This window comes from Platalea leucorodia (genome assembly GCF_965183815.1).
Source record: "Platalea leucorodia genome assembly, chromosome: 2".
NCBI classification, from domain to species: domain Eukaryota; kingdom Metazoa; phylum Chordata; class Aves; order Pelecaniformes; family Threskiornithidae; genus Platalea; species Platalea leucorodia.
In genome coordinates, this window is record NC_138824.1 from 25,086,556 (window position 1) to 25,101,118 (window position 14,563).

At 40.5% G+C, this 14,563-nt stretch overlaps 1 protein-coding gene across 1 annotated transcript in view; it reads left to right on the forward strand.

Annotated features, from left to right (window-relative positions):
* KL (klotho) overlaps positions 1 to 14,563 on the forward strand; it is a gene marked incomplete at its 3' end in the record, with an annotated part of 49,862 nt that overhangs the window by 22,975 nt on the left and 12,324 nt on the right. Inside the window, exon 2 of the mRNA XM_082337677.1 lies at positions 13,583 to 14,093. Coding sequence (XP_082193803.1) covers positions 13,583 to 14,093 — 511 coding nt within the window. The remainder of the gene's footprint in view (positions 1 to 13,582; positions 14,094 to 14,563) is intronic.

The window sequence follows — 14,563 nt, forward strand, 5'->3', positions numbered from 1 at the left end:
TGAGCATAGATGTCTGCTGCCATTCATCTTGTGGAATGCCCATGACGGTTGCACTGGCTCACAGGTTTGACACAAGATTCACAGATGACCCATACTCTTCTGTAGTAGCAGATCTAGGTGAGGAAGGATCTCTCACAGACCTAAGTTGGCATTAGTATCGGGAGCCAGTTGCCTAGAAGTAGGCCTGTAATACCATTTGGACAGAGCCATACCATCACAGAACCAGCTTTAAGCAAAAGGGGGAAAAAAAACAAGTCAGGCAATAGTTCCCTCCTCCCCTGATCACTAAGCAGTTTTGCAGCTAAAACAGACTCATGATCACCCAAGGTGGATCCCAGTAAGTCAGGACTGCTGAGTCAAGATGAAGTTCATACGCATCCTGTAGCTTCGTACTAGCAATAGCAATGCTGTATTTATTGGGCTATAATCCCCTTCTTCATTAGTCTGCAAACTGTGAGCTATCACTCCTGAATCTAGCAATGATGTTGTGAATCCTCCTATGGTTTCTATGGATCAGGACCAAGCAGTGATTCTTCTTGGAGCTGTTAGCTCTTTCTTGCCTGCTATGGCCTCCTGATAAGCTGTATAGGTCTGAGGGTAGTCCACAGTTCATTCTTCTAGGGTATAGCTATTCCTCAACTTGATCGGCACTTAATACTCTTCTATTTCGTACAAATTATGAAGTATAAAAGTATAAGTAGGATTACAGCTACAGGATATAGAGCCAAGTTCAAAATTCCTGCAGCTGAAGAGGACCACGCAAGAGGGGTTCCCATCAAGAATGACACCCTGCCTTCTCTATTGCAGTTGTTTGTGAGTAATTTGTTTGCTATTGCAGCGCACTGTAATCATTGCTTTTGTGGCTTGTTTTACAACCAACTAGACTTCAGGTGTTACAGTTGAATGCTTTATTATCTGCAACAATCACACAAAAGCTACTACAAAAGTTACTGGATTAAAGTTAATTTAGTATGCAGTTTCAGTGATTTTTGCAACTTGAGCATTACTTGTAAAGGTGTGTAATTGAAATCACATCCTTCAGTCATTTCTGTTACATGCACACAAACCAGAATATTTCAGGCAGGTTATACACAATGAGACAGTTTGTAGTGATTGCTTTATATTGAGTATGCATGAAAACACAGCTGGATCTCACATAAACAGTTGCAGACTGATTAGAAAAAGAAGGAAGAATTCCATATTCACATCTGGTCAAATTGTAATCTAAACAGTTGTCTGAAGATTGAAAACTGGTACCTTCACATATGTATTGCTTATCCTGATCAGCTGCTTTTTGCATCCATGTAGAGGGCTAACTGGAACTTTCCATATTATTCTGTAGCCCGTTGCCATTGATGCACAGCTCTAATCTCAGAATGATTAAATTTAATAGCCAAGGTTATAGCAGAGTAAACTCAGGTTATCATGTTGTGAGTGACTGAGCTAGATTTGGGCATGAGCAACCCAAATGTTTGGTTTAAAAAAAAAATCTTTGTAGAGATCTCAGGTAAGTTCCCTTCATTCTGGGTTGCATTTGCCTGTGTTACAGCACAGAGCTCTGATACAATAATTTTGTTTTGACCTTGCTTAATGATGCTCAGCTTTGCCCTGTGTGCACACCTGAGTCTTGTTGCATCCCATTGTCTGTCTGACAGCTTTGAGGATTTTGCAGTCATTAAACAGTGTTGCTTATTTCATATCATTATTTTTGTTTGATCCTCATTCATTTGGGTCTGCTGTGTTGTATGATCTCTGACAGCTTGTAGTATCTTGGTTGCATATACATTAATTGAATTTATAATTCCTGCGCCAACTATGTAGGACCAAACACCTCCATATTGCTCATTGGTAACTTCCACTGGTGGAGATTTCTTCAAATTCCTTCTTTACTGTTGCTGCCCAGTGGCTGTTGTTTCTCACAGAGGAACTCACAATGGGAAAAGCTATCCACCAGCGCATTCATCCAGAAATACCTTCTGAAGCCATTTGGTGGGTAGCACCCAGTCAAATCACCACTGCCGTGGTGTCCTCATACCTCCGATTGTCATTACCACGTAGTGATGTACCTGGGCGCTGCAGCAGTTACTGTTTTCTTGTGAGATTGATAAAGGACCTGTCAATTTATATTTGCAACCATGGAGCTGTTATCTTTGGGTGCTGAAAACGGACAGGGTCTAGTTTATGTAGTTGAAACATTTACTATAGTACATATTAAATAATTCTGTACCGATTACTTAATGTCTTCTCCCAGAGGGGCCTACCTTTCTATTGTTCTAGCCTCTTCAAAGTGACTTTTCTTATGACCAAATGGGATGAGATCCCCATGGTATGCTCTGGGGACCACCTATTGTAGTTCATTCTTCTGCTGAGCCCACACTACTCTATTGATACTCTTAAATATGCTGAGCTTGGTAATTACACCGTTCACCCACTCTGTGATTTCTGGGTCACTGTGTGAAGTCTCCCAGGAGCACCACTTGCTCCTTTTCATACAGAGTGAACTGACTGACTTTCCTTGGTTTTGTGATAACACGGCCTCTACTGCTCCTGGAGGGGTAACAAACTGCAAATAAAGTGGCCGTGCTGGAACAGTATCCCCAGTGTGGCTACCTATGCCAGCCGTTTTTGAATGTTGAAGGGGCCAGGTTTTGTCCTGATCTCCACTCCCATCGCTGCACCTTCCTTAGCAGCTTGGGTAAAGGCTTAATCATATCTGCAAATATGGTTATAAAATCCTGGGGAAAAATAAACAAACCCAAAAGAGATCTGAGCTCATGCAGATTTGTAGAGCAAGGAGCTTCCTATTAATTTTACTCGCTGTTGATAAGGTCATTAGTCTACTCCTAAATATTTTACTCTTTCCTTTACCACTTGACCTGTTCATCAATTCATTTAGAGTTGTGCTCCCAAAGTTATGGCTTACGCTTGTTTAATTAACTCTTTCAGCTCTGTTTGAGTCTGGCTGTGGATTAATACATCATCTGTTCATGAAATTACAGGCATTTGATCAACTTCTGATAATTTTCCCCATGTTTGGATTATATGAATATTGCATAAAGCTGGAGCACAGTGAAATCTTTGAGTGATGGGTGCATATAAAGGAGTACTGCTGCCCCGTAAATGTAGGGAGAAATTCTTCCCAGCCTTGCCCTGATAACAAGATCACAAAGACAGCATATGCTAAATCTGTTACACCAGACTGGCATTTTTGCTAGAACAGGTGTGGTTTATGGTGTAACAGAATTCATTGCTCAGAAATGAACCATTAGCCAGTAAATTCTGCTGTCTGCTTTTACGATAGGCCAGATTGGAGCATCAGAAATGCCTGATGCAATTATTTGTTACTCCAATAAGCTTTTCTCTGTGGTTTGGGGATATTTTTTCTGCTTCTGTGGCTGATGGTCAGTACTCATTGACACTTTGGCATGAATACTCAATATGCAATCTAATTTCTGTTGGGATCGTAACTGGGGAAAAGCCTCTACCCGTTCAACTCTAGGTGAACTTCTGGGGCTTTTAGGGCAGCACATTAATGTATCTCAGGAATAATTTCTGACTGCCAGTCTGTCAGCCTTTCCCAACTCTACAAACATGGATTTGCCAAATCCAGTATCAGTTGATGTTCTTGTAATAATGGTGTGACAGGGATTTCTTGCTGTCTTTCTCCAGGGAAACTCTCAGCATTAAGTTGCACACAAAATGTTCTACTACCTCTCCAGGAGCAGATACTTCAGTTGGGTCAATTGATGAAGATGTCCCTGCTCATTGCAGGAGGATTGGACTACATGACCTTTAAAGGCCCCTTCCAACCCAAACAATTCTATGATTCTATGATGATTCTATGAATTTATTTTGAATCTGCTGGTGTGCTCAGGATAAGATTTGGGGTTAATCATTAACACCAGAGCATAGGGCTTCTGCTCTGGGTGCTTTAAATTCCAGGATAGTGGTAATGAATAACCTGGGTTCTTCATTCTATAATTTTCACTCAATATTATAGATTGTCTTCGATGTCTTTCCAAGCTGGGTTGTTGGTTTAGCTAGTTAGATTAGGCCAAGTAAGCTGAAATCTTTTTGTCATTTCTTGTCCTTGTCCGTCGGGCACACATATTGATGATGGGCTTTAGTCTTATATATGTTTATTTCTTTTTCTTGCTAAGAAAATTTTTCTTTCTAACATACTATTTTAACTATATGTCATTGGCCTGTTTTGTTTGTTTAGCTTCTGCTAACTGCTCTGAGACTCTCCAAAGCAATTCTCTTCGTGTGCTTCCACTAAATCATCAGAAATGCATTCATTCTCCCTGTGAAACACCTGAGTTAGCAAACATAGTTCCCCAGTATGTGGAACGGGCGTTTCCAAGTGCTATACTGAGGGCGTGAATATGCATAGATGGGTGTTTGCCTTGCCTGTGTGCATCTACCAGAAAACCAGGTGACTGACATTAATCACCGCTTCCAGAATTTTTACCCTTAAAGGTATTGGAAATGTTTGCCTTTTATATATTTATTTAGTTCTTTTGATTCTGTATTTAACCAAAAATAGTTTCTTTTTTTAAACTGATGTCATTAAAGAGTACATATGTTATTGTGGTTGTTCTCCTCACTATGACTTTTGAGAGCAACAGGCTATCTTCTCTTTCGGCTTCTGCCTTAGCACAGGGGAGAGTCGTGAGTTCAGTGGCTCTTGGCTTCTGAAGCTCTGTTCCATGGTTCGAGAGCTTCCTGCAGGCAGTCCTCTATTCCTTCCTCAGTTCTTTTGTTTTGCTCTCCATCCAGTTTGTACAAACCTTCATGAAACCAAAGGTTTGGAGCTGTAATGGATGCCTTCTCCTCACCAGTACTGTTACAAATGCTGTCTTTTCCAGTTTTTAGCATCCATTTAATCTCAGTGCTCTGATGGGGCATTATTTTATCAGTTTTATATATTTTACATATATATTTGATATATTAGTTTTTAATGAGTTTTATGAGAGTTTTAAATGCTTAACTTTTTTGCTCACTACTATTTCTAGCACCATGTTACTTTCTCTCCAAGCAGAGTGTGACTTAAAATCCATTAATACTCCTTTTGCTTTTTAGGCTAATAATGTATTCAGTTGCCACAACCTTTACCACTGTTCCCATTAAGGGTTACTTCAAAGTCATGGTGCTTTTTTCATCCTCCTTGTTCAGCACATTTGTCTGATGATTATCAACTCTTGCAAAGTGGTATTATTGTCTTGGTTTGTGCTGTTCACTACACCCTGTGTAGTTCTGTGCACTTGCATTTGTGGATTACAACTAAGTTCTCTGCGTCTTTTTCCCGTGTATCTTTTTTGCAGTATTTTGTGTACTGGAGTAGGTATGTCAACAGGATTGGAGCCGAAGAGGTTCATGCTCTGGTACAGGGCTTTGCAGGTCAGTCTCAGTTCTGGAGCTTTTATATGTTTATGTAGCTCCAGCACACCCAAAACAGTTTTGATAGCAACGATTGGTTGCTCGGCCTTCCCCTAAATACTGCCTGAGCATTGTGTCCCAGATTCCAATCGGAGTCGAGTCTTTTATCAGGGACTATTTTAGCTCCCTTCAGTACTGCAAGATTGTCTCTCAGCTTTAAATCACTCAAAGTGCTCTATGCTTTTATCTTCTTTTTGTACTCTGTTTAAGAATCTCTCATATCTTTAATATTCACATGGGTCACAACATTCCTTGAACTATTTTTGTGCAGTTCCATAATTAATCTTTTCTGTCAGAGGTAACGGAAAATGATTAAACACATCAAGTGTCTCAGAAGCACTTGTTGTCAGAAATAAAGCTATTTTTATCTCATCTCCCATTGCTTCTCAAAGTCAAATGCCGCTTACTTCTTTTCCAGATGACCTTTATATTTTCAGAGACTGTTACGTCTCGGGAGACTTCAAACTGCTTTCCCAGCCCACTCGTCTCTTGGTGCTTTAGTTTATTTGGACAGGATGTCGACTCCAGTGGTCGTGCCAGCCTGCCTGTGTGGTGAGTGGAGGGGAACAGGCACTTCTCATCTCACTCTCGTCTGGGTGTTAAAAATGTTTTGGGTGAATCGTGGCCTAGAAGCTTTCCCCTCTGCCATGCATGTGAATTGCTCAGATGCAGGTGGTGACAAAAATGAGGTGCTATCAGTCCCCCCCCCCCTGGGAGGTGTACGCCTGTGTTTGCATAGCCTCTGATGATGACGGTGGGATTTGCAGAGTGCGTGGCACAGTCCAGCTGCCTTCCCTCCGGCTGCCACACCACAGGGTACCTGCTGAGCAAGTGGCCTTTCAAGGCAGGGTGAGTCTGAGACAGCCTTAACTCAGGGCTTGTGCCATAATGTCTAGGCTTTCTGTACTTCAAAGGAGAGGCTTCCTACAGCAGTCACCTGACACAATAAGATCAAGGGAGTTTGGTTTCCTTCTGTCACATCGCGGTCGCTTTGTGTCTCTCCCATGCGTATCTATCTGTGATAACGTTCACTTATGCTTACACATACAGTATGTGAAAGTACAAGCCTTCCCAGACTTTCATCTGCTATAAAATTCAAAATCAAAGTGTAAAAATAACTCTTCTCTGCTTCCTTATCTTTAGGGATTTTTTTTTTCCTTCTGCTAATACTTTTGGAGTGCCTGCAATGCATCTTGATGCCTATGGCTTAGCTTCATGCTTTCAGGTTACCTTCTTTTCATTCTCATGCTAGCAAAGCTCCTCTATTTTGCCTGTGATGGGGAGAAAATGTTTTTTTATCTAGCTGCTGTGCCTTCAGACAAGTATTTAATGCCATCTTTGGTGGTTTTTCTGTAGAGGTGAGTATCACATCAAACAGAGGCATTGTTCTGGAGTTAATACACTGCTCTACAACTTAAGGTATCTACTTTAATTTTAATTCTTCTATGCATGTCATAATATCCCTGTTCCCAATGCTTAAAACAGGAATGGTATTGCTTCCTGCCTTACGTATGGCAGGCATAAATTCATTCATGTTCATGAGGCATCAGCGTGTTACAGTGACCAGCACAGTGTGAAAAACAGTGACTAAATTGTAGTGAGAAAGGAATTGGAACAAAACAGTGTAGTTCAGGTGTGTGATCAATACTTAAAGCTATATTGTAGCAAATTTTACATTAAGTGGTTGTAGACTGAAAAATGTTCACCTGTAAATGTACTATTTACAAGCCTAATTCTGGTCCCAGGTTGTTGAGATTGGTCAAAGATACCTAATCTGTTGAATCAATCATCTGTGGTAATGTTGGCTAACAGAAAAGTAGAAAAATACGTATTTGGGAAGGAATTATAGAGGAAAAATGAAGTTACTACATGACTAACATACTATCTATAGCGAGGTCCTGTGCTTTATACATGAAGATATTAGCTTACCGGTTTTGAAATATGGGAAGAACCTTAAGCAATTTTTAAATACCTGTATCTGTTACTCAGTGTTAAGAATATAATTTGCTTGTGAAAGAGAACATTTGCCCAAAGACTGTGTGGGTAAAACCTACTTGACTTTGGATCTAAGAGTGAAACATTACATGAAATGTGACATCCTTTGTTGTAGCTTTCGATTAAAATACTTGCTTTTTATGATACAGGGGAAAAACACGTTGTATTTTTCTCCTTCTTGGTAGAAGGCACATTCTGACTAATCATATACTAGACTTTCCCATGTCATTCCAATAATTACATCAGTTTCAGAAGGGCTTTTGATATAGGACTGAATAATGACATTTTTGTTGGAGGTACATCAGCCTGGTTTCTAGTAATCAAAAAGCCTTTGCACATTTTTTCCAATTAACTCTTCTCTTCGTATTGCTAAATGAGTTTCAGTAACACTTTCCTATTCAGTTTCATTAACATGCAAATAGAGAGTTAATAGAGGATAGTTCATCTGAGCGTGGAGAGCAGGTTATTTGCGCAGTTTATTTGTGAAATGAATGGTATTATTGGTTGAGAAGACACGCAACTTAAAATTGAGACAACTTGTTCTAGAGGAATGAACACAAATTATGGAATTGTGATGTTCCCAATTATAATTCTTGATTTGCTCTTGTGAAGGTTATGCATCATGATAGATGTAAGTACTGAGAACTTGCAGAATGATACATATCAGTGGCAGTCTCAGGAAGGTCTTAATGATCTTGGGCAGGAATTTAGATGAATAGTCAGGCAAACAAATGTCTGTGTATTACTAAATTGTCTTTACCTAATGATTCTTGGACTGTGTAGATCTGTCCTGCAATAGAGTAGGACATGACTGTGTCAGATTATGAAGTCTGTTTGCCTGTGTTGAATTATTTCTGCTATCACTGCAGGAATTTGGACTTTGTAGGACTGGCCCATGCTATAGCATTATAGGGGGCTTTTCTGCCTTGGAAATGTGTTTGACACTTATTAAGGCTGGATTCTGGCGTTATTGACAGACTCATGCAGGGATCTCTTTACAGCTGATCTAACATGATCAATATCAGAGTTTTACAAGTTGAGTGTAGGCAGAACGTGGTCCGAATAGCTGTATTGGGTGGGAAAGTCAGGGGAAGAAGACCATATCAACTTGAAAACAGGACTGTGCTGGAGCCTGAAACCTGAGTGAAGTACAGACATGCAAATTGACTTAGCTAAGGACAGGCTACATCTTGTCACTTTCTTTCATTGTCATGGTGATACAAAACTTCATGATTTTCTTAGCGATGTAAGCGTTTTAAGGGTAAGGTAAATGCTGTTTAAAAGATTTCCTGACAGTCTGTTCCTGAAGAATAGACACTAGTAAGCACAGAGAGCCCCATCCTAATTCGCAGCTTTCCCAATGCCAGCTTAGCTCAAGTCTCAGCAGGTTCAGGAATGTAGGGTAGTCTGAACTGATCTGAATTCTCTCAGTGCCAGGAGGCACACAAGGCGCGAACATCGTTCTTCCACTTCGATCGGTCCATGGCTGCGTGCTCTGGAGTCAAGGGCCACAGCGCAGTCTTCCATCGGTTTCCCCCTCAGGACACGACCGATCCAGCTCCATCTCCTCCTCCTCACTTCATTACCGATTTTCTCCATCCCCGCCATTTCTGATGCTCGTCGTTTCTGCAACTTTTTATTTTTTTTTCCGGGAGGAGGTAGTTGGCCTCCTGCCCAACCCCCATGACTTGGAGGGCCAGTGGTTTTTCTGTCAGGGTGGCCTTCCCTTAGGCTGCGTTGGTTCGCGGCACCTTCTTCAATTTTATCCGGTGCACCCTCCGGAGAGGGATCCCCTATCCACCACCCAGGGGACGCGCCTTCTAGCCGTGCAGCCCCAGCCGAAGGATATAGGGTAGTATCCCCCCCCCAAAGGTATCAGCTAAGTATTTGGTATCTAATATATGCTACTCTCTGAAAGCAAGTAATAATGACAAGGTTACCCAAATTCAGCAGCCTGCAAACCAGCACACAGGTTTTAGCAGTCAGTTCTGCTCATAACACGAGTGGCCGCACAACTCTTCCTAGAGCCAGTTTGTGACCAGCCTTTTTTAGTAAGGTTTTTCCAGTCAAGCCAAGTGATCTGTCAGCATCGTGCATCTGTCTGAGCTAATAAGGAGCAAAATAAGACCCCTCAGCACCTTGCAAAACCAGGGACATGAAGTCACTGTGCTGTGTGTCAGTAAAAGCACTAAGTGTGGATTGCCATGATCTTAATCCTGGTCAGCTGTGAACTAAAAATAGGTACCAGTAGGTAAGTCCCTGAGATCAGGAAGAAACATTTCCGGTAAATATAAAGGAAACTGATGGTAGGTTGGTTCCTACTTGTTTTCTCTGTACATGATCTGGGAGACTAAACTCCAGTTATCATAGGTAATAGACATGTAGGAGGTTTCAGTTGTCCCAGCAAAGGTATAGTGCCATTTGAGCTACCCTAGGATATTCTGCCTGGCCTCCACTTGCTGTTCAAGAAGACCAAGGTCTCCCATTGGGTCCTGAATCATGTCTGCCAGCCACATTCAGGTAAGGCATCTCAAAAAGGTCTAGGCACCGACATTAAATCCTACTGCTAATCCATACAGTTATTGGGACCTAGGTAGTGGTCCTGCTGAATGTGATGATATGGCTGCTGTACTGCAGTGGGGAATCACTCGCTAGACTCCATTAAGTAGATTGACTTGAAGTGGGATCCCGTTAGCTCAGTATAAGTAGTGCCATGTGAGACTTCTCTGGCTATTTAGGACATCTGCATGGAAATGGCAGGTGTGGTGTAGGCCTGTACCATTCTGGAATGGCAACCAGATGACTGTGTTCAGGCAGCTGAGTAGAGCCTGAGACCTCCATTCCCTATAGTGGGAGCTTGGGCATCTAGCTGTGGACAGTGAAATATAAAGCATCTTCAGCTCAAAATGAGTCCCACCCTAGGAGTGGGATTCATTTGCCTGAAGATAGGTATAGGTGCGAATTATCATTTGACACATCCTATAGTGTCCCAGGTGTTTCTGTGGGGCTGAGAGATGTGACTTAGGATTTACGGGAGACTCACAGCTTTCAGAAACTGCAGTTAGGGGCTGGAATACTCTGAAGTCTCTGAAACTGCATTAGACACCTAATTTTAGGCAAATGAATTCTGTCCCAGATTTCCATAGAGACTCTGCTCTGTCACTGGCTTCTTCCAGCTTTATTTCTATGCATTTTTGAACTACTTCATTAATCTATGTCCACAGAGTCTGGGGACTTTGATGCACTATTTTCTATGTTTAGCTGTTTTTTTATGGAAATAGTATAATTCCACTTCATGCACACTCCAGGGGGCAGATATTTAAGTGGGCTGCTTCTTGCCTGCTTTCATCTGTCTGTAGAACATGTTTACAGTAAATAACAGGTTCTGTCTGTCATCAGTGGAGAAAGATGGACTTCCAAAGAGTGACTCACCCTGCATATCTTAGACACCAGTCTTCTCATTTTCAATAGAGGCAGACTAGATGACTTAGAAAGTAAAGTTGAATGAGATAATCCCACATTGTTACACTTCATATTTTTTCATTGCAATGAGGGAGTGAACAGCATCTCCTTATCTGTGAAGAGGAATAACCTGTGGGATTCCTTTCCTCCTTGCTTCATGGTAGAATCGAGGCTGCTAAACTGCTGGAAGACCTCTCTCCACTGATAGGCATAGGGAGGGACAGGAGTTACGGGGCAAGTCCTCCGTAGTCCTCACGGTGCTCTGTGGGTAGGCAGCGTACTTGCAAGTGCAGAGACAGAGATGAAATTGTGTGTTTGAGAGTGTGCGTGGTGGTATCTTAACATTTGAGATGAACTCTGGAGATGAGTCAGGTCCAACAGAAGAAGAGTACATGACACCTTTTTGAGGGAAAATTTGGGTGTGCAAATTTGAGTTGCCAGTGCTGGCACATTTGTTCCCAATGGTATTTTTAAAATCATATTTAAAATGTTGGGTGTGTAGCATTTTGGTCATGGTGCGTAATGTCTTTTGTTCTTTCATCAGTGTAATGGAGCTTCAGTGCGAACTGAAATTAAGTCTCTGCTTAGGTCAGCTCTCATTTTTGACATGAGACTTTGAAGTGGTTACTATATTTAGTTTCTCACTAGCATCAAAATCCATTGTATTAATATAGACAGATGGTAGCACTGCATCACATTTATTTGACCTATTGATGTATTATAAATGAGAGCATGTACATTGAAGTTTGCAACTGAGAGCTTGATTCAGACACACGCACATAGGTGTGTACCGTGATTCACAGTTTGCAAGATTGTTCTCTTTGGGTTTTGGTGCCCACTCTAAAAGGGCATGGGTTTAGTCTCCTCTAGAGCCAGTGGGAGATCTGCACAGATGTTTTATATACCCCATGATGACTCAAAGGCAGCAGGTTTCTGTATGGGGACAGCTGAACTGAGTCTTGATTATTGATCTTACCTTTAGTTGTCCTTCACTTCCAGTGGCTTTTCTCCTAGCAGTGAGAATTAAAATTCTGCAAGAACAGTAAAATGATAGAATTCATTATTTTTCCTGGGTAATTAACAGTGTCTATGTCAAAAATGATTAATAATCTTAATTGCTTAATGTTCCTAGTAACGGTGGCAGCTGGAAATCATTGTGGTTCAAAGCTTGAATGGTAAGAGAGTATCAAAAGGAAACTATGAACAGCAGCTATCAATACATTAATGATAAAATTTGCCAACATACCAACTGCATGGAGTGGAATTATAAGGCTTTCTATATGGCTTCTATTCCAAGGAGGGCTAAAAATGCGTGTGACATTTTGATTAATAATCTGTCATATATATCCATCACACCTGTGACTTTGTATACAAGAATGGAGGTTCATGTCATCACAGCACATATGAACAAATACTAACTGATAAGTCTCAAAATGCAAATGTAAACTGGGAATAGTTATTAGGTAGGCTTTATTCTAATGAATAGATCTCATGTTTTTTACCTTTTTAACAATGACCTAGAAAAAAGCATTACAATTTTTACTAATGTGTAGATGACAAAAAGATGGGATGTTGATTCATAGAGCAGTCAAAATTCTTTGATACGGTAGGTGCAAAGAAAAAATTTGTTTTAGATGGTGAAGGGCTCTGGAGATATGGTAGTTTAGATGAGCATATGCTCACAGTGTAATGCTATGGCCATATAAGCAGAAATAGTGTATTAAATTGTCTCTGGTTTTACTGCTGGCAAGACTACCACTGGCATATTATGTCCAATTCTGCTTCTGCAGTTTAAGACAGATGATGACAAATTGGAAGAGAATCAGAGGCAGAGAATCAGTGAGAATGGTTAGAGGGCTTGAAGCTATGCCTGAAGATAATGCGAGGCTCCAGGAACTTAATCTATTTAGCTTTCAAAGGGAACATCAAGAGACTGTTTCAACTTACTCTGTAAGATCACAGGAAAGAAATTTGGTAGAAAAGATCTCCTCACAGTAACAGATAAAATTATACCAAGACAAGTGGCTGAAATCTGATGCTAGAGGTAAATAGCCAATTTTAATAAAACAAATTAAATTGAATTATTGGAATAATTTTTCAGGAGCTGTGGTAAATTGTTTTCACCAGACTTTTTTAAATCCAGATTGATAGTTTTTCCTGTACTGTGTGTTCTGGTTCAAAGAGGAATAAGTTCAAAGGTGTTCCGCTGTCTTGTATTGTTTGAGAGATTTGGGCAGTTCTTAAGGATAGACCTTCCTTCTTTATATGTGAATCTACAGATAAAGTGATATTCCTATAACGAAAACATACTTTGAAACATGTTTAGTTAAATGCATTTTCATTTTTGTAAACACTGGAAGTATGTCTGAACTCTATAACAAAAGTTAATAAAGGTGTCTGACTAACTACCAAAAGTGTGTTCAGTGCCTGGAATGGTATCTCATGGAAAATGGAGATGCTGTTTTCCCCGACCAACTGGCAATTTCTAGTTGATATATGGTGTTAATATGGTATTAAAGAAAAGTTAATTTAGGAGTTGTAAACTGCTGATGAATGAATAAGGCTGAGCCCTCAAATGCTGTCTTTATGTGGTTACTACGTGACACTGGACGTCACTACCTGACACTAATTGTGTTACTTAAAATGGAATTTCAGGTGCATTAATTACAGTCTTTCTTTTCATCAGGCCCATGCTAAAGTCTGGCATCTCTACAATGACCATTTTCGTCCAACTCAAAGAGGAAAAGTGTCCATTGCCCTTAGCTCCCACTGGATAAAGCCTCAACGTATGACTGAAAAAAACATAAAAGAATGTCAAAAATCCCTTGATTTTGTGCTCGGCTGGTTTGCTAAGCCCATATTTATTGATGGTGACTATCCAGAGAGCATGAGGAGCAACCTCTCATCTCTGTTGCCTGAATTCAGTGAAGTTGAGAAGACATATATCAAGGGTACAGCAGACTTTTTTGCTCTTTCTTTTGGAGCTACCCTGAGTTTCCAGCTCTTGGACTCCCACATGAAATTCCAGCAGTTGGAATCAATAAGCCTGAGGCAGCTCCTTTACTGGATAAGCGCTGAATATAACAACCCCCAAATATTCATTGTGGAGAACAGCTGGTTTGTTTCTGGTGGCACCAAGAGAGATGATGCCAAATACATTTACTATCTCAAAAAGTTCATTATGGAAACTTTAAAAGGTAAGACTGAAGTTGTATTAATATGTGCTTGACAAAATCATAATGCAAAATAACCTACAAAGACATGTTAAAGAACCAGGCTGAAAACTAATTTTAGTCTTTAACATTCATCTTGGCACTTGTGAAATGAGACTCCAAATCCCTTTCCTGGGTCTGTGCTTTTCAGCTCTTGAAGACCCTTAATATCTGCAGATAGCATTTGGTGAGCTTGATGCTGCTGTCTTTGAAGTCAGTAGGAAAATTTCTGCTGTCTTTGGTGGGAGGAAGTGCAAAACATGTGTGACCTATACTCTCAATGGACTTAGGGAAACTTACTGTGTTATTTATTAATAGTTGTTTTCCATATCTTAGATGTATGAATGCATATGTACAAAACGTCAGAATATATATGTGGGAAGGTAAATAGTATGCAATAGGAGTTCCTCTGAAGAAAACATAAGGCTGAAAGAATAAATGTTTAAATGAAAAAT